Source organism: Falco naumanni, chromosome 5, assembly GCF_017639655.2.
Source record: "Falco naumanni isolate bFalNau1 chromosome 5, bFalNau1.pat, whole genome shotgun sequence".
NCBI classification, from domain to species: Eukaryota; Metazoa; Chordata; class Aves; order Falconiformes; family Falconidae; genus Falco; species Falco naumanni.
This window is the reverse complement of record NC_054058.1, coordinates 32,449,916-32,470,256: the sequence shown is the minus strand read 5'-3', so window position 1 is coordinate 32,470,256 and position 20,341 is coordinate 32,449,916. Positions and strand designations below refer to the sequence as shown.

At 46.0% G+C, this 20,341-nt stretch overlaps 1 protein-coding gene across 3 annotated transcripts; it reads left to right on the top strand.

The window, feature by feature from the left end:
* The first annotated feature begins 1,550 nt into the window (after positions 1-1,550).
* On the top strand, positions 1,551-19,968 carry PRDM4 (PR/SET domain 4). 3 transcript variants are annotated; one of them, XM_040594746.1, is made up of 11 exons: positions 1,551-1,816; positions 3,448-3,581; positions 4,243-4,428; positions 6,498-7,292; positions 10,375-10,524; positions 11,740-11,858; positions 12,611-12,696; positions 13,885-14,012; positions 14,556-14,870; positions 17,196-17,364; positions 18,788-19,968. In XM_040594746.1, the coding sequence occupies exons 1-11, from the start codon at positions 1,806-1,808 to the stop codon at positions 19,095-19,097; spliced, it is 2,403 nt and encodes an 800-aa protein (XP_040450680.1). In that variant the 5' UTR covers positions 1,551-1,805; the 3' UTR covers positions 19,098-19,968. The 3 variants fall into 3 exon arrangements, with proteins under 3 accessions (XP_040450680.1, XP_040450679.1, XP_040450681.1); XM_040594745.1 differs by having other exon boundaries at positions 11,719-11,858; XM_040594747.1 differs by lacking the exon at positions 10,375-10,524.
* The last annotated feature ends 373 nt before the right edge of the window (positions 19,969-20,341 follow it).

The following is a 20,341-nucleotide window of genomic DNA, read 5'->3' as shown; positions in this document are numbered from 1 at the left end:
CACACGTGAAAGTGAAGCACAGATAAACCTCCTGTCACAAGCTTAGCAGTCTCTAAAAACCTGAGGACCTGATGAGTTCTTTCTTGACTTGATGAAGCAACGTTTGTGGGCCAATTCAGATACACTCAGTCATGACTAGAGTAAGGATTATCTGGCTTAGTGGAGAACAGGAGATGTTGTGGGATATATGGTAAGCTAAATGACATCATTCTTTTGGTCATGAATGACGGAGACCTGAATTTACTTTGCCTGAACATAGTCCTCTAGAGGTTATATATTTAGACTACACTAATTACGCAAGTCCCAATTACAGGCCACAGACACAGAGAGGCAGCTCCAAAGGGAATTCTCACCCATCTCAGACACCTACCTCAGGATGGGGTGAAGCACCCTCTGAGACAGCCTGTTTCTCTCCTTCCGCTACAGAGACAGCTTGAAGAACTAGTGTGTGCAAGGTGTCCAACTTTCTGACAGCTAAAGCCAAACGAGGACAGCATGTTTCCATCCCTAGAAGAACCGACAAGTGTGTACTGAACTGGAATGACCCTTCCAGATTCTACATTTAGGCTCCTTAGATCAAAAGGTAGTGGGCAGAAAAATACCTTAAGTTTCCTCCTGTGCAGACACCCTATCCAGGGATGTCTTATTTAATGAGGCATCATTTAAATGTCAGGCATGATCAAATTACAGAACTACATTACTGTGTCTCAGGAAACAGCTGTTCACCCCAGCACTTCAGGAACTTGTAGATTGATTTAAGCAGCAAATGTGATGAATATCCATGTGTCACGGGTGAAAGCAAGCTACAAAACTACTTGCACACATCAAGAGATTCCTCTGCAATCTAGTCTTAGTTGGAATTATAGATATGAGCAGTAAATTACTGATAATCGAACTGCAGTCAATGTCTAGAAGGTAGCTGGGACACACAGACTGATGGTACCGGGGGAGATGAAACACAACCCTCTAATGAGAGCAGATAGGAGGGTGCAATGAAAAAGCAGTGGGACCGCTGGGATTATTGTATGGGAAATCAGAGTAAGCATCGCACCCTTCTAGAAGCAGTGGCACCTGAAACCAAGGCAGGCGTTTTCGGCCAACAGACCATGCCGGGGATGATGCCCTGTGACCGGAGAGTGCCACCGAGATGCTCCTCCGAGGAAGGAGCACGGCCGTGTCCGGGCCGCCCCAGCCCACCCCACAGCGCTGGAAATATTCTGGAAACCAGGCGGGGAGGTGGCGGCGAAAGGGGCCGGAGCGCCGCCGAGGCTCACCGAAGGCAGCCGCGGCCTCCAGCGTGCTGGCTGGCGCCCAGCCCTGCGGCGGCTGCCGGGGGCAGGCGGGCCGGGGAGCCGCGGCGGGCAGGCGGCTGCCGGGAGGTCAGGGCCGGGCCGGGCCGGCACCGGGCGGGCCCCTCCGCGCCAGCATGGCGGCGGCGGCCGGGCCCGCCCCGTCACGGACCCCGGCGGCGGCGGGCGGGGAGCGGCCGAGCCCCGGGGCGGTGGCGCCGCTTCCTGGATGTGGCGCGCGGCGGCGGAAGCGGCCCCCGTCCCCCTCCCGCCGCCGCCGCCGCCATCACCGCCGCCCTCTCCCGCCTCCTCCTCCGCGCTCCCCCCCCGCGGCCGGGCCCGCGCTGCTCGGGGCCCCGCCCATGAGGCGGCGGCGGCGGTGGTTGCGGCCGGGCCGGGGCTGGGGCTCGGGCCGGGGCCGGGGGCAGGCGCCTGCCCGAGGGGCGGCGGCGGGCCGGGGCTGAGGGCCCTGATGCGGCTGCGGCCGCTCCGCCGCCGGGCGAGCCGCCGGGCCCCATGCACCCCAGGTGAGCGCCCTCGCGTCCGCCGGGCTCGGGGGAGCGGGGGCCGTGGGAGGCGGGCGGGACGGCGGCCGGGCGGGGCGGGGGACGGGCACCTCCGGCCTTGCGGCGGCGGCGCGCACTCCGGCCGAGGGCGAGGAGGGGAGGGGGTCGCCAAGCGGTCAGCGCCTCTCGCAGGCCCCGAGGCTTGGCCCCGGTGCTTCGCCGCCCCTCGGTCCCGGGGCGAGGGTGGTGGGTCCCTCTCCCCCTCCCTCGGGCATCGTCGCCCCTCAGCAGCCGTGGGGGCCGGCGGGGATACCCCTGCCCCGCCGGGCAGCCGGACCTCTCGGCGCCGTCCCCGCGGAGCCCCTGCGGGCGAGTGGGGCAGGGGGCGGCGCGGTGCGCAGAGCGGCCAGAAGCGAGATGAAAGTCGTCGGCGCCGTTTGCGGGCTCGGGCCGTCGGGTTGACTTGTGTGAGTTTGGTGCATTTGGCCGTTTTCCCAGGGTGAGCGGTACATGGCCGTACTGGAGCGGCAGCCCGAGCTCCGGCTCCCGGTCGGCACGGCGACAGCTCGGGCCCGATGCTTGCGGGGGCACCCGAGCTGGGGTCGGGTGGGGGCTGCGGGGACTCGTTGCGGGGCTGTGAGCGCTGTTGGGGGCAGCCGGGCGCTCTGGCCCTGCAGACTCCGGCCAGGAGCTGGTGCGTGGGCAGGAGTGCCAGAGTGGACAGAGCAAAGGCCAGGCAGAGCTTGCAAAGTTGTTGACAATTAGGAGGTGACATCTTCTTGGCGTCCCCATCCCCAGGGACCGGTTTGGGCTGCATGTGCGGTTTCAGACCCCAGAGGACAGACATGCCCCGAGCTGGCGTGGTTTCTCCCCAGGCTGGGGATTTGGGTGGCTGGGCAGCCCGGTGGTTCCTGCAGCTCTACAGCCGCACATATGGTGTGTGCCCACTTGAGTAGCTTGAGAGTTAAAGGCACTCAAGAACTACCGGTTGATCGCTCCGAAATAACAGATAATCCATGGTGCTAGTCTCTAATGTGATAGGGGCATATGCCATGTCTGCAAAACCAGACTGAGGCAGCCTGTTAAAACTATACAATGGCTCTACTGCAGTGGTGACTCTTGTCACTATTGGCCTGGTCGAGCTGATGGTGAATTAGAGGTTTTGTGTCCATTACTATTTTTAACTGATCTTTCGCTCTCCTCTTCCCTGACTTTGGTTTTTGAACATGAATGTAGCATCCAGAAGTCACAAACTATGAATCTCGTGCCATCGCCTGAGTAATTGTGACATTCAGCTTGTACATGGATCTGTGTTCACAATACTTTAGACATAGTGGCTTTGACTACTACGACTGAGGCTTTGTTTTCTGGATGGCAAGGAAAAAGCTATGGTCTGATTTGTGTTTTTGAACTGGCTTTTAATCCTGGTTATTGCTATCTAATATGATTAATATGTATTGATTGTGATGTGATCACAGAGCGAGTGGCTAATGTGCTTTATGCTTAGCTTTCTAAGGCAGAGTTTTTACGTGTCAATATCTGATTTTGAGTTTGTTTGCTCAGCCCTACCTCACCGCAGTACAGTCAGTAATCAGGAATGCTCTCGCTTCTGTTTTTCTTTTTCCCCTCCCCCCTCTGTTCCCTGGGCCCAGAATGAATGAAATGAACTTGAGTCCTGTAGGGATGGACCAGCTGACCTCATCCTCTGTGAGCAATGCCCTGCCGGTCTCGGGGAGTCACTTGGGATTGGCAGCATCACCCACTCACAACGCCATACCAGCACCAGGTAATGGAGAAAGCTCCCGCAAAGGGTGTGACAGCTCATGCTCTGTGTTTTACTGTCACAGGGATGTTTGTAACTGGGTAGCAGCGCTTGCTCTGATAGCAAGTCATGGCTTTAGCAGGTAATGAGGTGATGCAGAATTGGGGAAGGATAGACCTTAAGCCATCCTTACGTGGGCAAAGCAAAAGCGATGTGTGCTTACCAGGCTTACACCTTAATGAGAGTCTTTTTTTGTTCTAATGGAGTGGTTTCCACTGTGGGTTGGTGGGTGGTAGCAGAATCCTTTGAAATAAAAACTGTACCTGCAAATCTGTGTCCATTTATGTCTGTCTTCACTCAGGTGAAAATAATGGTTGTTCATGTGTAAAGCAAAACTTTTTCCAGCTTTGTTTTTTCAGAGGGCTACACAGACAAAAGTCCTTCACAATTGTAAAGTAGAAGCAGGCCCTACGTAATGTATCCAAAAAAGATCTAGCCACATTCCAGGTGTGCTTCTCTGCTGTGGTAACTGTGATCCTTTCCTTGAAGCTTACCACCTTACTTTGACGGTACCATACTGTACTTCTATGGGGAGCTCCTGAGGAGTTAGTAACCTCTTCGTTAGCTTGTGTGTTCATAAGCTGAAGTAGTTCCATTGAATTTAAATGGGCATTTTCTTTCACAGGCTTGCCTGTTGCAATTCCAAACTTGGGCCCCTCCTTGAGTTCCTTGCCCTCTGCTCTGTCTCTGATGCTCCCAATGGGTATTGGGGATCGAGGAGTGATGTGTGGTATACCAGAGAGAAACTACACCCTACCTCCGCCACCATACCCTCACCTGGAGAGCAGCTATTTCAGACACATTCTACCTGGTAAGTGGTCTGGTGTTGATGGATGGGGAACAGAGAAATTGTTTTGAGAGCCACCTGTTTCTGTCCTGAAGCAGGCAAGACCGACTGTTTTGCAGAGCTGTAAATTCCCTGAGTGTGTCTGGAATCTGTTGCATCATTTACACACCTTTATTTTCAGGTCTCTGTTGCTGTACATGTGTACAAAGAGAACTGCAGGGCGTTTTCTATTTAAACCAAACCTCTGATCACTCCTGTTGCTGCCTTGTTTTTAAGATGAACAGAAACCAAAGCATGCCTGGTTTCTATCTTAAATGGCTTGTAGCTCAAAAGCTGCTTCTTTTTTTTCCCTGTAGTCTGAAGCAGTGCTTAATATGTACATAATAGTAGGTTACAGTAGTTTAAAGCTCAAAAAGAGCAAGCCACCAACTGAGGAGTTTGGGCTTTTCCCCACCCATGGCATAGTTTTTCTTCATTTTTGTTCAAGGTTGATTTCCAAAGGCCTAGCATACTGATTTCTGTCTTGATTCCTCTCTTGTGTGTGTTTTAGAGCGTAGAATTTTACATGTTAGTGTATGAAGGCACAGAAATTCAAACCTTAAGTTTAGTCCTTGTTTTGTTTTGTAGCTAAGATTGACAGGGTGGAAGGGGATAGATAAACTTCTTCAAGGTCACCCAGTGAGCATTGTTAGTTTAACCCAGCTTAGGAAAAAAAATACAGCAGCCCAGATCTCACCCAGCTACCTGTTGACTAGTGGGTGAAATTGCGAGCTGCTTAGGATAACCTTTCTTACTGCATTACATGCCTGCCCATTTTGTGGGCAAAGAGTAGAGGAGGAGACAGTGCATTTGAGGACCAAAGGTATTTGCCATTCTTCTGAGCTGGAATAATTTATGTGGAAATGTTTTCTTTTTCTTTCTAGTCTGTGTGATGTTTAGTCTGATGTTTCATAGGGGTCTTCCATCAGTCATCTTACTGCCTTCAAGGATCTTCCTTGTTCGAGCCACAAGGCAGCATGGCATGCAGAAGTATTTGATGCACCTGGTTAAATTGAACTGCCCATTTCTTGGCTTAGCCATTTTTAATGGGGTTATGCTGCAGAAAGAATAGCTGTGCTTGTATCCTTGTAATAACGGACATGTTTGAAAGGAAAACTTACAGAACAAATGGCTCACAGGGTTCAAGGCCAAAAAGAAACATGCTGACTCAGATCTCACAGAATCTGCAAAATCTGTCTCTGTCTCCACTGGAAGTACTGTTTACTTGAATGTGCTGATGTATTTCCTCCAAATACTTTTTTTTTTTTAGCTTTGTCCAAGAAGAGAAGTTGGTAGTATGTAAGTACCAGGTTAGTGGTTTTTCATATCTTAAGTTCCAAGATTGATTGAGATTGAGCAACTTCCCAGAACTGCTGAAAAGGATGTTAGGGTTTTGGATTTAATTTTAACTGGGCTGTTATTTTAGGAGAAAAAACCCCATACTTTTCATGTAAGGAAAGAAAGCAGATGACACACAATACCTTTGAGAGACCTTATCTTGATCCTTCAGAATTGCAGTTGATGATGGCAGAGGTGGACAGTTGTGTCATTTAGCCTTAGAGGAATGAGGTAGCATTGTTAAACACCTGAGCAAAAAGGATGTATCCTGGAGAACTGTTTCTACTCCTAGCAAAGATGAATCAGGGATCATCAAATGTTAGATTCCACTAGCAGTCCTTCATCCTCTGTGAGCTATTTCTTGAGAATGAAAAATTGTGCCTAAAATGTGAAGAACCTCTTTTGGCCTCAGTCTTTGTACTGAGGAGCCTGGGTTAAATGCTGCCAGAAACTTGGTTGTTCGGAGTTTGACAAATAACCAGAGACTTGCTCTGTTGGATGGAAGCTCTGTATTTGTTGTCAAATGATACTTTGACAAGAGTGTTGGCTTGGCATATGTTTGTGAGCCTTGTTTTGGAATCAGTGTTTTTTAATTGGACATAATGTAAAGAACATGTCTTCAAGGATCAAGATCTTTTATGTACTATGCTGTGATGGTGAGGTATTTTTGTTCAAGATTTGAACTCTTCTTCTCTTTCCCCCTTTCGTTCCATCAGGTATCTTATCTTACTTGGCTGACAGACCTCCACCTCAGTACATCCATCCCAACACTATAAATGTTGATAGCAATCCGGCATTGTCAGTCTCCAGCAATCCCTCGGCCCTAGATCCCTACCAGCCCAGTGGAACCGTGGGGCTGGAACCAGGGATTGTCTCCATGGACTCCCGCGCAGTGAACACGCATGGTGCTCAAAATCTGCATCCGAGTGACAGCCACGAGGTAGCACTGGATACTGCAATCACTATGGAGAGTGTTTCAAGGGTAACCAGCCCCATCTCTACAGATGGGATGACAGAGGAGCTTACGATGGATGACGTAGCTGGGGATCATTCACAGATCCCAAACAGCTCCCGGAGCCATGAACCTTTAGCCGTAGACACGGTGGGGAGTAACTTGACATCGGATGCGGTGGGACACAGCGGTGTCATTCCCATTCACGGTAGCACTTTGGAACTCCCTGTCGTCATGGAACCTGACCACATCACTGGGCGGGTGACAGGAATATCGGACAGCACACTAAATGACTCCATTCATACTGTGGCCATGAGCACCAACTCTGTGAGTGTGGCGCTCTCTACCTCACACAACCTAGCTTCCCTGGACTCGGTAGCTTTGCACGAAGTGGGCCTCGGCCTCGAGCCAGTGGCGGTGTCTTCCATAAATCAGGAAGTAGCCATGGGGCCAAGTCATGTGGATGTGTCTGCAGACAATCTCGCCTTTGTACCATCCTCTCTGCAAATGGAAGACTCCAATTCAAACAAGGAGAACATGGCAACCTTGTTTACCATATGTAAGTGCGCATTTCCTGCTTTCTTGGGGTAGGGTTTGTAATGTAGCTGTCGTCTGGTGGGATAACAGGACTCTTGTTGCTAGTCTTACGGATTTCCAGTGAAGGAAACTTAGTTATTTAATAAAAGTTTCAAAGGTTGGAACATCTGCAGCAGCAGATTAACCATGCTGAAATGACAGTAGAAATGGAAGTAGACATGGTAGGACATAGTAGACATAATCAGTGTCATTCTCTTTGTATCCATCTCCCATGTTGCCTTGAGGTTGGAAGCAGAGTTATTTATGAACCTCTGACCTTTTGTGTATATGTTGATACTATTCTTTGCAATGAGACTTTTGTCTTTCAGTTGCATCACAAATGACTCTTCTTGCCCCATTAAAAAAAACACAACAAACACCACCACAAGCCATACGTTTCATCAAGTGGGCATAGTTGTATAGTATGACGTTATGTGATTTTGCAAAAGTTTCATTGACACATGAACAATCATAATGAAAATGTCGTTCTCAACAAGACCTGCTGGAAAAAGAGCAGAGGGAGGGAAGTTTTTAATATTTCTAATTATTCTCATCAAAGGACTTCAGTCCAGAGGTTAGTTGGTCTTCTAGGAAGAGAGAAGCACTGGACATTGCACTCCCTCAATCCTGTCGTTCAAGGAATGGTGTTTGAGAACTGTGAAGTTCTCTTCTGCTGGGACAGCTGGCTTCCCACCACTGAAGCGTAAGGCCAGCTTCTATATTCAGTTTTATTAGTTGTGGTAGCATTGCTGGTGCTGCTGTTGCACACAGTCTGGCCCTACAACTGCTGAGTGCTGCTCTTGCGCACGCAATCTGGCCCTACAACTGCCAGAGCCTTATGACAAGCTTTGCCCGCAGAACATTTCTTAAGAAATGGAAGGAAATAGTGCCTTGGTTAGCAATGGGAGAGGTGCAGTTTAGTGCAGAGTGTCTAGTCAGATATTTGAATTGAAACTTCTATTCTGTGGGATAAAATACAACTTAAATTCAGGTGGATGTAGAACTGTGGTGAATTGACAACTCCTAGAGGAGGAGTTTTACAGATGATGCACTCGGAAGTTCTCACAAGCATCTGCTGCATGTTGAACAAATAACGGATAAAATAGTATGATATCCAATATGCTGGTGGTGAAATCGCTGGTGATTCACTGAAGTGAGATTTGATGTGCCTATTGTTGTCACTATACTTAAAGTAGTCCTAAGTAGTTTCCCAGATGATGCTTCCCGTTCATAGGATGTTTAATGGCTATTGCATGCCTGGTGCTTTCATGTGATTTGCAAAATAGATCCTTGACTTGGCAAGGTTTAACTGTTGTTTTTTAAATTCTTCTGAATAAAACATGAATTTTTGTCCAGACAGGTTAGAGCAAGGAGGAGGAGTTGTTTTAGAGTCTCTCGGTGTTTTTTCCCTACTGAGAAGGCAGAAGACAGAGCCTTTTTCAGAAAACTTTTTACTCTGTTCCTAAATGGGAAGAAAACAGTGTGCCTTTGCTACAGTCCTGAATGTTTGTGAAACTTTTAATTAGCCCTTTTTTTGGTCATCTTTGCCTATAGTTCTTGATACTCAAATCAGAGAACTAATTACTGTGATCGTCCCCCTCATTATTTGACAAGAACAGAAACAGAAACTGAAAAATTTTGCTTCCTGTAGAATGTTGCATTTTTTGTTCCCAACTTCTTAAAAATGTATGAATCCCTAAACCTTTCCAAGTGGAAGTGTCACATGCCTAGAACTTGCTTTTCTTCCCCTTTGCCTTTCCTTGCAGCTAGTCCACAGACCTGCAGCTGTGTGTGCTAGGCAATGCTTAGAAACAACTGTTACAAATAGTTTTTCTCATTACTCAGGTCTGGTGGCTGTTGTTGCTGCACTCCTACATGTCATCTGTGAACATGAAGCAATGCTTATATAGGTTCTACCTAATAATTTTCTGAGTACCTTCCTATCTGTAATTGTGTAGTTGATCAAACTGTACTTTGTATGGGGTCAGATTCTGGTACTTAGATGTATGGAGTGACCCAAAAATATCTTTAAACAAGAAATAATGGAGCTGTTCTTTGTGCCTGCTGGAGACTACTTCTGTGATAGGTCTCTTGTACTGGAGTTGAGCCATCGAGAGGCCAAAGAAGGTCTTTGTGGAAAACCTGCTTAATTAGCTGAGCTTCTTCAGATGAAGATTTATCAGGAGGGTGGTTGCTGAGTAGTTGTTGGTTGCTCTATTCATAGAGAATGAAAATGACACAGTTTTTCTAGATGAGAGCATTTTATGCTGTACTTTTCCCCAAACTTATTAGACTGAAGACTTCCACTGGTTTATTTTTCAGCAGTACTTATGCTGAATGACAGATTGGGAAAGCGATGCTACTGATTCTTCTTTGGGCTTTGTTTTTTTGTTCCATTCAGCGGCATCCCACAGAGGTCCACTGTATGAGCAGTGAGGTCAGATATTTGCTGCCATGAAGATTTGCCCATTGTCTGAATTTAAATGGAGATAAGAGGTTTCAAATTGGAAAAATTTTAGAAAGAAGACCTTACTGTCCCTTTGCATGAATATCCTTGAGGTTTTACATGCAAGAAAACTCTTCATGTTCCTGGTCAATTCCAAAAACATAACCAGTTACGAAGTGTTTGGTTTGGTATGGCTTGGATTTTTCTGCCATTAAAGGTCATTTCACTTGTGAGCAGAGAGAAAATAGCTTTTCCATCATCAGCATTACTGCCAGCTGTGGGGAGACTGCCATCTATTTTGCAGTAGTTTAGATGAAGAGTGGAGTTTGTCCCATTGCTGGATTACCCCTGTATGGATAGTCTGGAGTCTAGGTGATTAATTTACCATCAGGAAGGCAGGTGGATATCCTCACATTTGATCTGAATTGGCTAGGAACAGTGACATATGCATTGGTGCCCATCTGACTGTAATAATATGGTTTGTATTCTTCTGAGTAAATAAACCAGATAGAAGCAGCCTTGGGCAGGAGCTGAGCTGAAGCATATTGGCTGGGAACTGATTGCACTTTGGGGACCGTTGCATCTTTTTAATCGCTGTTGTCCCTTCCCCTCTCTGCAGGGTGCACACTGTGTGACAAGGCATATCCATCAGACTGCCCAGATCACGGGCCCGTCACCTTTGTCCCTGACAACCCGATAGAGAGTCGAGCCAGGCTTTCTCTCCCTAAGCAGCTTGTCCTTCGGCAGTCTATCATGGGAGCTGAAGCGGGTAAGAATCAGATTAGTATGTATTCTATGCAGTGGTTTAAAATACACTCAATGCCTGAAACCCAAAACTGTAGGGATTTTAATATGGGAAAGAAACACTGCAATAGAGAGGTGGTTCTGTCTTCTGTAATCACCCTGACTTACATTGTGCAAGAGCTTCTTGTCCTCTGATTACTACTTAGGCTGCAGCTAGACTCTGGAGTGTTACTGGAACACTTCAAAAGGTCAAGCACAAGCAAGGTATGGTGTTTATTTTTATTGAGCTAAACAGCCCAGGCACAGCTTTGATAAGAAAACATTACAGCACTTAAAATATGTGGGAAGATAACAATTAGAAATAATGAAGGAGATTTCTGTCTGCTTGTTCATCAGCTTGGTTTGTTACCCGTGGGTCTTCTGGTTTCTCACATTGGAGTATTGATCACGAGTGCCTCTTTTTTTGTGTTTTTTCCCCTCCCCCCCCTTTACATTTGGCATGCAGACTGTGACCTTGTCACTGGATGTGGACCTTGTTACTGTATTTCACACAATTGTCACCTGGAAATGGAAGAGTACAATGCAATACCCTAAGGATCTGAAGGCTAGAGAAGAATGTGATTATTGGCTTGCTTAGTGATGCTGCTTGTTGAGAGTAGATTACATCTGTTCTTTTCAAGCTGCACTAGTTTCCAGTTTATTCCTAAAACCTATTCAGTGTATTCATGTAGACCTATACATATATAAATGTTTAATAATAAATAATATACACGCAGGAATCCCTCTGCCCATGACAGAAATACAGCTGCCTCTGGGGAGAAATGCAGAAGCTGCTTAACAATGCCCAGCAACAATTCTGGAAATTCCTGGGGATTAGGTAGGCGAAATGTAGTTACTGAAACTAGTATTTTCTGCTTCTGCAGAAAGTGCCATGAAAACTTTAATTGGTACAAGTGGCTAGGATCTTAGTTTTATAGCTTACTGAAAAGTAAATTACTTGCTTTTGACAAACAAAATAAATATTTGTAATTACAACAAAGCGGCTCCCAATAGCGTCATGTGGTGGTGGTGGTTCTTGTCTCTGCCTTAGGTGTGTTTTACATGTGAAGTAGAAGCTTTCATGATCTTATGCCTAGATCCTCCCCCTGGAGCATTATCCCATAAGCCTCCCACCTCTCTGTTATGTATGTTTAGTTGCTTAAAGAATTGATTTCTGCAGATTTTGGTCTTTTACTGATAGGTGTGTGGACACGAGAAACCATTCCTGTAAGGACTTGTTTTGGACCTTTGATCGGGCAGCAGAGCCATTCTCTGGAGGTGGCTGACTGGACAGACAAAGCAGCTAGTCACATCTGGAAGGTCAGTGGATGTTGTGGCTCACAGAGTCTGCAGGCATGCCTTTATTTGATGAAAGCCACCACATGACACAGCAGCTTTAATGTTACCATCCTTTCTAAAAATCAATATTAATGCTGTTTGATTGTCTAATACTTAATATCAGCATAGCAGAGCTGTATACCATGTAATATGCTGGTAATGAGTCCTGAAGTACAATGAACTTCTTTAATGCCTTTTCTTTTAAAGGGCTGTATGTGGTTTTCCAGTATTTGTGCGGAGTTGCAGCAGAGATCGTATATGAATTACTGGGCAGCACTTGTTTGTTTTCTATCATTGTTTATTGAAAGTTCCCCCAGGCAATGAACGATTTGTTTTAGGAAAGCCACTTTAAAGCTTTCTTTTTCACATCATTTCATGTTCAGAAAGTAAAATTGATCTATATAAATAAACATGTACAGTTTACCCAGACATTATTGTTCACAGGGCTTGGCTTGTAAGAAAAACGGCCAAATGCATTTCTACTGGGAGCTAAAGGTGTTGTGTGGGAAAGATGCTGATAAACACGTTTTGTAACCTCCTGGGTAGCAGAGAGGTCAAGATTTCTGTGTGAAGGGGAAAGTAAGGAGTAAGAACAGGGCTGTGGTCTTGGCAATGGCAATGGAGACCTCCTGGCTTGTTCTAGGTAAATACATCCTCTCTTAAAGAGAGAAGCTGGCTTTCACTGCATTTGTTGCTGTGTTTTGTCCTAAGATTGCATTTGTTTTTCTTGGTAGATCTATCACAATGGTGTCCTGGAGTTCTGCGTCATTACAACTGATGAAAATGAATGTAACTGGATGATGTTTGTACGCAAAGCCAGGTGAGAACCACCTGTACTGTGCCAAGTAGCTTGGAGTGTGAGCTGCAGGCTCATAGGAGGCTGTGATGGAGAACGTCCACTGCTGCACTGACTGCCCAGATGGGTAATGAGCTCGGGACCAAGGAACCTTCAGGAATTATCTATACATCTTGGACTGGTGGGGAGAATGAAACAGAGCACCCAGTGGCAAATGTTATGGGGGAATCAGTATGCATGCTGTAGTAAACCAGCCCCAAATCTGCCCACGTACTTAGTTTCTCTTGTTCTAAAGCTTTAAACCAGGATCTTTTTATATTAGCTTACTGTGTATTAGCTTGTTATTACCTTACCTCTCTTCCATTCCTTTTGGATACGGCTGTGAAGTTGACGTTGATTGCCTGTTTGATTTTAATACTTGATTAGGAAAGTGTCCCTGGGGTTTTTTTGGCCAAGTTCCAAGCTCCTACAACTCCTGAGAGCTGTCCTTTTCAGTCTTTCTGGAGCCTGTGATGAAAACCATCCAGACTGCCTTCAGTATTGCTCCATACATGGTCCACTGAGAAGGCTGAACCTTTCTTACTGCTCTGTGACACAAAGCAGGTTTCCCCTGCAACTTGCTTCATTGCTCCCATATGCAGGAATCTAGAAGTTAATGCTTGATCTCCCACTGCAGTGGGGCAGAACTTTTGCTGGTTTCAAATATCGGGAACAAATATGTATGTAAGATACAGCTTCAGAAGATGAATCATCACATCTTGGAAATGCTTTTCAAGAATTATTTTTGAAGATAATTTTGCTTTAAGACTTTACTGATACTTATTTCTTCCTCATGTGTTCTGTATTTCTTAAGGGAGTTGGTATGAAAAAATGTATTTTTGTAGTTTCTTAAGAGATCATAAACTATCTTCTCTCAGCCCACTCCAATGTCTATTAATAGTTTTCTCAGCAAGATATTGCAGTGGTGTGAAAAATGTATCATTTGGTGGAGCAGATTGATTCTCAAGGTCCAGTTTTCCTTTACTTTCCTTTATTAAAGAAGGACAGAAGTGACAGACAGGAAAGTTTTATAGTGTGCTGACAAGCACTGAGGTTTTCTCATGACCTATTTATAGGAATTTCCTTCTTTTTTTTTCTCTCTCTCAAAAAGTCATTATTTCTGGAGGGCTTTTTTTTTTTTTTTTTTTTTCATAACTCTCATTATTGCTGTAGGAACCGGGAAGAGCAGAATCTTGTGGCTTATCCTCACGATGGAAAAATTTACTTTTGCACCTCTCGGGACATCCCACCTGAACATGAGCTTCTCTTCTATTACAGTCGGGACTATGCACGACAACTTGGTAAGTAAGCACTCATCTTTGTTAGCTCTGCAGGGAGTACTCGGTTTGAATTCCCTTTTAGTCCCATCTCTGGGCACTGTGACTTGGGGAGTGCGTTATGTTCCTTCTCAGTTCCTAGTGGTGCATGTCATAGTTTCCTTTTACATCTCATGACTACAGGAGTACCATCGTTTAAAAGAAACAGTACACTAATTCCACTGATCAGGAGTAAATGATTGCAGTTTCAAAGAAAAAGGATTGTTTTTCTTCTGTTCATCGATGTGGTTCTAAGGGAGTTTTGCTAGCTCAAGATCTTCCTATCCTTCCCCACCTTTGGTTGTTTGGTGGAACTGTGCTAAAAACCATTCCAAAGTTTGGCCTCTCATAACATTTTAAATGGCCTACCTAAAAGAGCGGAAAAGCAGGAACCAGAGCTGAAAGGAATGGGGGTAGAAATCCCTGCAGCTGGCTTTGCTACCACAGACAAAGTGTTAACGTGGATCACACTCACACTCTGTTAGGCCTTGCTGTGCCTCATTAAAAGTGATGCTTCTGTGCCCAAAGGTGTCCCCGAACATCCGGACGTGCACATCTGCCACTGCGGAAAGGAATGCGCTTCCTATGCGGACTTCAAGGCCCATTTGAGCAGCCATATTCACAGCCACCTCCCCAGTCAGGGGCACAGCAGCGGCCATGGGCCAGGCCATGGCAAGGAAAGGAAGTGGAAGTGCTCCATGTGCCCCCAGGCTTTCATTTCCCCTTCCAAGCTCCACGTCCACTTCATGGGGCACATGGGCATGAAGCCGCACAAGTGTGATTTCTGTAGCAAAGCTTTCAGTGATCCTAGCAACTTACGGACACACCTCAAGATACACACAGGTAAGGGTCGGGGACTTTACGGAGTTGCCTGTGCTAGTAAAACATTGGGGCAGGACCTGTTCTCTCTGATCCCTTGGCCAGTTGGCAGGGCTTTTGTCCATAGATCTAAGCTCTTAGAAACAGAATCGTAGAATGGTTTGGGTTGGAAGGGACCTTTAAAAATCATCTAGTCCAACCCCCCTGCCATGGACAAGGACACCTTCCACTAGACTGGGTCACTCAGCCCCATCCAGCCTGGCCTTGAACACTTCTGATGGTGGGGCATCCACAGCTTCTCTGCGTAACCTGTTGCAGTGTCTCACTACCCTCACTGTAAAAAAGTTTCTTCTTTATGTCCCATCTAAATCTATCCTCTTTCAGTTTAAAACCATTGCCCCTTGTCCTGTCACTACAGGTCTTGGTAAAAAGTCTCTCTCTGCCTTTCTTATAAGGTCCCTTTAAGTACTGAAAGGTTGCAATAAGGTCTTCCCCAGGCTGAACAACCCCAACGCTCTCAGCCTTTCTTCATAGGAGAGGTACTCCAGCCCTCTGATCATTTTCGTGGCTCTCTTCTGGACCCACTCCAACAGGTCCATGTCTTTCCTGTGCTGGGGACCCTAGAACTGGACGCACCGCTCCAGGTGGGGTTGCACAAGAGCAGAGTAGAGGGGCAGAATCGCCTCCCTCGACCTCCCTTTGTAAGAACGGTGGCATCCTGGCTGGCTGCCCAGGCACTGCCCGAGGGAGCGTTGGCTGGTAGGGTGGGACTCTGCTGGGTTCAGTGGTGTGGGTGCCCAGAGAAGAGTGTGTAGACCTGTGTTCTGGCTGACTGTGCCACATGTAAAAGCATTTGATGATTTGAAGTTGGTTACAGTTGGGAAGAAGTGTCAGCCTTCGTCTGGGAGACAGAAATTCTTTGTTCCCACACAGCAGATCCAGTGCTGGCAGCTATGATTAAAAAAGGGTTCCCTTCTGCTCATGAGAAAAAGTCAGCTGGGTTTGAGAGCTTGTAGTGTGGAAAGTTGTCCACTTAAATATGGGGCTGAGATCTTTCCCCTCCTTTGTACTTGAATTGTTTTTCATCTTAAGGAAATGGGACAAGACTGAAATTGGTGACTGTGGGGCAGATTCCTGTGGATAAGGCACAGCTCTGTCACTCATGAAAACTTAAGTCTGAACGTGCTGTGGGCATTTGGATATCACTAGAGCCTTTGGGGATAAAGGGAGAACTGCCAGCAGATCAGCAAACGAGCATTAAAACAGGAAAACAAAATAGTGAAAGATGAACAGTGTGGGTATTTTTATCCCCCCTTTCCCCCCAGTAAGGTTGAAATAGCTATTGGGAATCACAGAATGCAAATCACAAAGCTGGAAAGGGAATAACCCTGGGAGTTCAGTGCACTTGAGTTACGCATAGCAAGCTGTGGGCTCAGTAGTGAGGAGTGTTAATAAACCGATCAAGTACAAATGTGGTACTCGCAGGGAGGGGAATTCAGGTGGTATTCAGGCTTAGTCTGCATTCAGTGCTGTGCAGGGGATTTGAACTATTTGCGGCAAAGAATAATGGAAGATCTATAGGTAAGTGGGAAAGTGGGATAAAACACAGAAGTTACCGAAGAGCCAGTGAGCTTTGCACTTGTGCATTTGTTAGTAAGAGAACTTGTTTTTCTAGACAAAGGCAATGCAGTGCATCAGATACGGTTGGGCTCTGGTAAGGCATCAGATATGGTTCCTGTGGGAAATAAGTGGAGAGGGGGAGGTACTAATGTACAGTAATTAAATGGCTACCATGGTTAATATTAAAAAAGAGGCTACAATTATTTTTAGTCAAGTATTCATCTTCGGTAAGCCTAGTCTCGTTAAGTGTTTGCCTGAATCTCTGCTGGAAAATTTACAAGCCTACTGGTGATGTTTTGGTATGCAGAACAGGGGGGCACCCTTGGTGTAGGCAAGGGGCAGAAAGTCTGTCGCACAGGAAAACTGACCACAAGCACCGGAGGAAGAGGGATCAGTGGTATTTAGAAGGACAAAGTGCAGAACCCTGCATCACATGAATGGCTCAGTGGTTTGAAACAGTAGCATGAAGTGGATTTGTTGGCTTGGGGGCATGGGATGAAAAGCTTTGGGAATGATGAAATGAGGTCAGATGCCTGTTTTTTGCATAGCTAAATCTAGACTGTAACTAGGTAGGCCTTTACACCGATTCTGAAGGCACTGCAGGAGGAAACAGGTCCTGTTCACAAAGAGTCTGCCTTTCTTCAGGGTAAAATTTTATTTTTCAGAAGTGGTCAGGCTTGTTTGCTTACTGTATTTCTTGGGACACCGACTGTCAATTTGTAATCCCAGGTCAGAAGAATTATCGCTGTACCCTCTGCGACAAGTCGTTCACCCAGAAGGCTCACCTGGAATCGCACATGGTCATCCACACAGGGGAGAAGAATCTCAAGTGCGATTACTGTGAAAAGCTATTCATGCGGAGGCAGGACCTCAAGCAGCATGTACTCACTCACACGCAGTAAGTGATCTCACAGGATGCGTTGGAACAGACAGTGCAGTAAATAATGAAGCTGAACAGCTCAAGAGAGAATCTCCAGTTTGCAAACAGTTTGGCCTAGGGAGTATGGCTTCATCCTCTAAACAACAGAGAAGTTAATCTGGACAAATTCCTTGTTACTGGCTGAAGTTGTGCTGTTCTACTGTTTGCAAGAATTTAATGACACAGGAAATTCCAGGCGTGCACCTTGTGAAATTGCATTCTGGAATGCTCATCATTTTGAAGAGAGTGGGGGTTAGTTGATTTACATCTAGTTCTCTGCTGAGAACTGTTCCCACGTCCCAGCATGACCACGAAATATCCTAAGCTCCTCAATGTTATTCTCACCAAGCAGCTTGTTAGTGAAGTCTCCCTCTATTTTAGCACCAGGCTGGGGGTGCAGCCATTCCCAGCTCTTACCTCCCCCCAGGTCTCATTCCTGCACTTGGTCTCCTGCTCTTCCTGCAGGGAGATACCCGGTCTGGGCAGATCCCCACCCCCAGGTCCTCCTCCAGTTATCTATGGGTCTCTCCCAGCTTCTTGGCTCTCCGCCAAGCCAGATCTTTCCTTTTGCTGAGAGTATCTCTCCATCCTGTTTAGTTACTCCCAGTCCAATGTCCTTCCTTATAGGCTGCTTGCCCAAAGCTAGTCCCTCTGCTTATTTAATTTTCAGCATCTGGTTCTTGTACTGACTTGGAATCGATAGCCCCTTCTGTCCTGCTGCCTAGGAGACAGCCTAGTGCAGCTCGCATGAATGTGAGACGGACAAGACAGACTTGCTGCTTGTTCTTATGGCCAGAGCCGGGAGCACTGCTGCTGGGAGGTCTTTTTTTACAGTCATCTACAGAATTTGACTGTGCAGTCTGGTAAGCCTCTGCTTAGCATTTACAGACTGAGGGTTGTTAACGCTCAGAAGCTTTGGGTTTTTTTTGTTTTTTTTTTTTTCTCCCCTGTTTATGCAGGGTGGGAAGGAGGGAGACTAACCCTTCCACCATGGCAACATCTCTGCCCTTGCCACAACATGGAGCTTAACCAGAGTTTGGTCTTACTCAGAAAATAAACAAACAAAGCCCTTGTAGAATTCTTTTTTCTTTAATTACCATGAGGAAAGAAAAACAGTTGGTTACAAGTTAGCAGTTAATCCAAAAAGCCTGACTTTTGCCAATGATGTTCAGGGGCAGGGGGGGAAGCAGAGAATAGGGGCTTTGTGTACATACTGTGTGAGAGAAAACAGAGCAGTATTTACACTTCAGTGCTGCAGTAGTGCTGTTATTTCTGGTCTGCTTCTCCTTCATGTACATTGAAAATAAGATTTAGGAATAAACCCCACTATTTATTACAGTATATTTAATATAGCATCAGCTGCCTTGAGGCAGAAGCAAACTAACTTTTTCATGTCTTGCAGAGAACGGCAGATCAAGTGCCCCAAGTGTGACAAGCTGTTTCTGAGGACAAATCACCTGAAGAAGCATCTCAATTCACATGAAGGAAAGAGGGACTATGTCTGTGAAAAATGCTCCAAGGCTTATCTAACCAAATATCACCTCACTCGCCACTTAAAAATATGTAAAGGCCCCACATCCAGCCTGTCAGCCCCAGAGGAGGAAGAGGAGGAGGATTCAGAGGAGGAATTAATAGACTCTGTCAGGACTGAAGACTGTAGGATTACCAACGGAGTCTATACAACAGGTGATGCCCTCTCTGGACACAAATGAAGAGAAGAGAGAAGGAAATTTTCTTGGATGTTATAACTAGGGAAGGAAAAAACCCAACCCTCTTCCTTGTTTCTCCAGTCAACACCATATGTCAGATGAGGCGTTTTCCTACTGTTTTGGTCTCTGCACTACCACCGCTTAATGAACTCTGTAGCCAGAACACTGAATGAGAATGGATCATGCATGTACAAGTGAAGAGTCGCTAAGAAGGAAATGTGAGGCAACATTTTTTTCACACACTGTGCATACTTCTTTTCCAAATCACTCAGATTAATCCATCCAGTGCTGGGATACGTGACACACCTTGCATAGCCCTTTGAGTAAAGAGCCACAAACGAGAAATGTAGTTGAGTGATTGCAGTGACGTGTAAGCCAGCTGTCCTTAACTGCCAAAGCCATGACAATTTGAGAAACAAACAAAAAACAGTGTGGCAGTTGATGTATTTTTGCTTTTGAATTCTTTTTCACTGAAGGATGTTTGGCGCAAAGCTCAGGTTTCCTTCTTTTAAAAAAGAAAAAAAAGCTTTGGTTTAAAAAAAAAAAAAAAGCACCAGTGAAATCAGCATTTGCAGGCAAAGCAATTACCCCAGTACAGAAAATCAAACATTGGCTTTTGGAGAACAGTTATTGCCTCTTCTCACTCCAGTTCACTTGACCATATAAGCAGGTGAAGAGGTAAAGACTGTACAGACTCAGTAAGGAAGAGGCTTACAGATGATCAGACAGTGTTTACAGTATATATTACCTGTTGTGCTGTAAACCTTTTACCACCTAGAATGATGGGAGGGTTTGCTGCTAATATTATTTATGGAATGAAGATGTATTTCATGCGGTTGTTTTCTTTTGAAAAAAATTAAAAATGTGGCTCTTTTCTAATGTTCTTTTTTTAGTATTTATACATTCAGGAAAAAAAGGTTCCTATTTCTGATGATGCTAAGACAACACCGCTTTTCCATCAATCATCTGCCTCTCCCAAGCTTTCCTGGGTTAAGGTAGGTATGGGCAGGAGCACCTCCACAAACAGGTGCAGCTAAGAACCAGTCTTCAAACCATCAAGATTTGCTGCATGGCTCTGGCTGTGCTGCAAAAGAAGAGTCAGTTGAGCTCTGTCCTCTGACAAGGTAGGTGAAAGCTCTTGTGAAACAAGCTCCAGTTCTTGCCCTAAACTGTCTGAGTTCAGCTGTACCTCTCCCTGTACGCTGAAATTCCTAGAGCACTTCTTCAAACCTGAAAAGGCACAATGC